Below are 1605 nucleotides of genomic sequence, written 5' to 3'. Positions count from 1 at the left end.
CCAGCAGCAGCAGCAGCAGCAGCACACCCTGGGGAAGATCTCCCCAAAAGCGGCTGCCCCGGAGCCCGCAGCGCCCCTTGCCGCGGGTAACCCAGCGGGTACGGAGCCCCCGAGCTGGCCGTGCCCCTGGCAGCCTTTTCGGGGTGCCTACCGTTCTGCTTGGCCGTCTCGTAGTCCTCCTTGCAGACCAGCCGCCCGTCCTCCATCAGGTAGAACTCGTCGCCCGTGGCCAGCTGGCGGCTGCAGATGATGCAGGCGAAGCAGTGCAGGTGGTACACGAAGTCCTGGGCTTTGCGGACCACCTGGGTCGGGGGGATGCCCTGCTGGCACGCCGTGCATTTGGTCCCGAAACGCCTGCGGGGAGAAGAGGGCGAGCCTGAGCCCCCCGGCCCGGCGGGGTTTGCCGGGATGGGGAGCGGAGACAGGGCAGAGTTGAAACCAGCGATCAACCTTATTATGCATGACACTTCACACGGCGGGGGTTTATCTTCCTCAGAGTGAGAGACCGGCCTAATGGAGCCGAGAAGGGTTTGATTTTAATGATTCTTTTAACTAATGCTTATAGGCTGCCTGATTTTTTCCCCTGCAAGGACAGTACATATTTCATCCACATTAACACCAAATAAATTAATTACGCCGCCCCGCTGGCATGATGAATGCCAGGTTAATGCGGAATGATGGGGCTCTTACACCAGAAGGATGGCCTGGCAGGGGCGTGGGGTGGGGCACGAGCAGAGCCGCCAGCTCGGCTGCAGGGAGTGTGCAAGGGGGGCGTGAGAGTGGGAAAAGGAGCGTGGAAGGAGCACGGCGCATGAGGGTGGGAGCAGCGTGAAAGAAACGTGCAAGGATGGCACAGGAACGGGGAGGGTTCATGCAGTGAATGTGAGTGCGCGAGAATGGTGCGGGAAGTGTGCAAGAGGGGAAGTCACTGAATGAACGGTGACTCGTGCCATGAGGAGGAAACCAAAAGTCAGCGGATGTTCCACCGGTGGTTTTGGTAACAGACGCCGTGGGACTGAGCTGGGGCAGATCCCCACCTCCCACTGGCTCCACAGGGCTCTGTGAGGTCTCCCCCGCTCCCCAGAGCAGCCCTAAACACCCCAGAGCACCACAGAGCATCCAGGTGACAAAACTGTCAGAATAAATCTGCCCCGCCTGCTCTGAAGGAGCAGGAACAGGAACGCCCCGAGCAGGAACAGGAGCGCCCCAATCCCTTTGGCCCCAGCCCGAGGCTGCGGGGACAGACAGTGACATTTGAGTGCCGGGGGAGTGCAGCCACTCCAGGCACCTCTGGCTGCCCCCTGAGGCCTGAACAGCCCCAAAAATCACCCTCGAGGCCGATGGCTGCTCATCCCCTCCGGAAATCCAGGGCACAGCCACCACAGCTGGGTCTCTGAGACTGTCCCTGAGCCACGCAGGTGTCACCCAGGGATGGGTGGCAGGTACTGGGCATGGGTGGTGGCAGCAGGATTTTGGGGGGCTGGAAGCAGAAGGCGAGAAGGGAAAACCTGGTTTGTCTCATTTTCTGGGCTTGTATCCTAAAGGGAGAGTCCCTGGACATCTGCTGGGGACACCTCAGCTCTCCTGGAGTCAGAGAGGAGGGAA

At 60.6% G+C, this 1605-nt stretch overlaps 1 protein-coding gene across 1 annotated transcript in view; it reads right to left on the bottom strand.

The window, feature by feature from the left end:
- The window catches only part of LHX4 (LIM homeobox 4), a gene marked incomplete at its 5' end in the record, with an annotated part of 4820 nt that overhangs the window by 1435 nt on the left and 1780 nt on the right, over positions 1-1605 (bottom strand). The window contains one exon of the mRNA XM_005428613.2: positions 44-354. Coding sequence (XP_005428670.2) covers positions 44-354 — 311 coding nt within the window. The remainder of the gene's footprint in view (positions 1-43; positions 355-1605) is intronic.

This window comes from Geospiza fortis, unplaced genomic scaffold (genome assembly GCF_000277835.1).
Source record: "Geospiza fortis unplaced genomic scaffold, GeoFor_1.0 scaffold506, whole genome shotgun sequence".
Taxonomy (NCBI): Eukaryota; Metazoa; Chordata; class Aves; order Passeriformes; family Thraupidae; genus Geospiza; species Geospiza fortis.
This window is presented reverse-complemented; position numbering and strand designations above follow the sequence as displayed.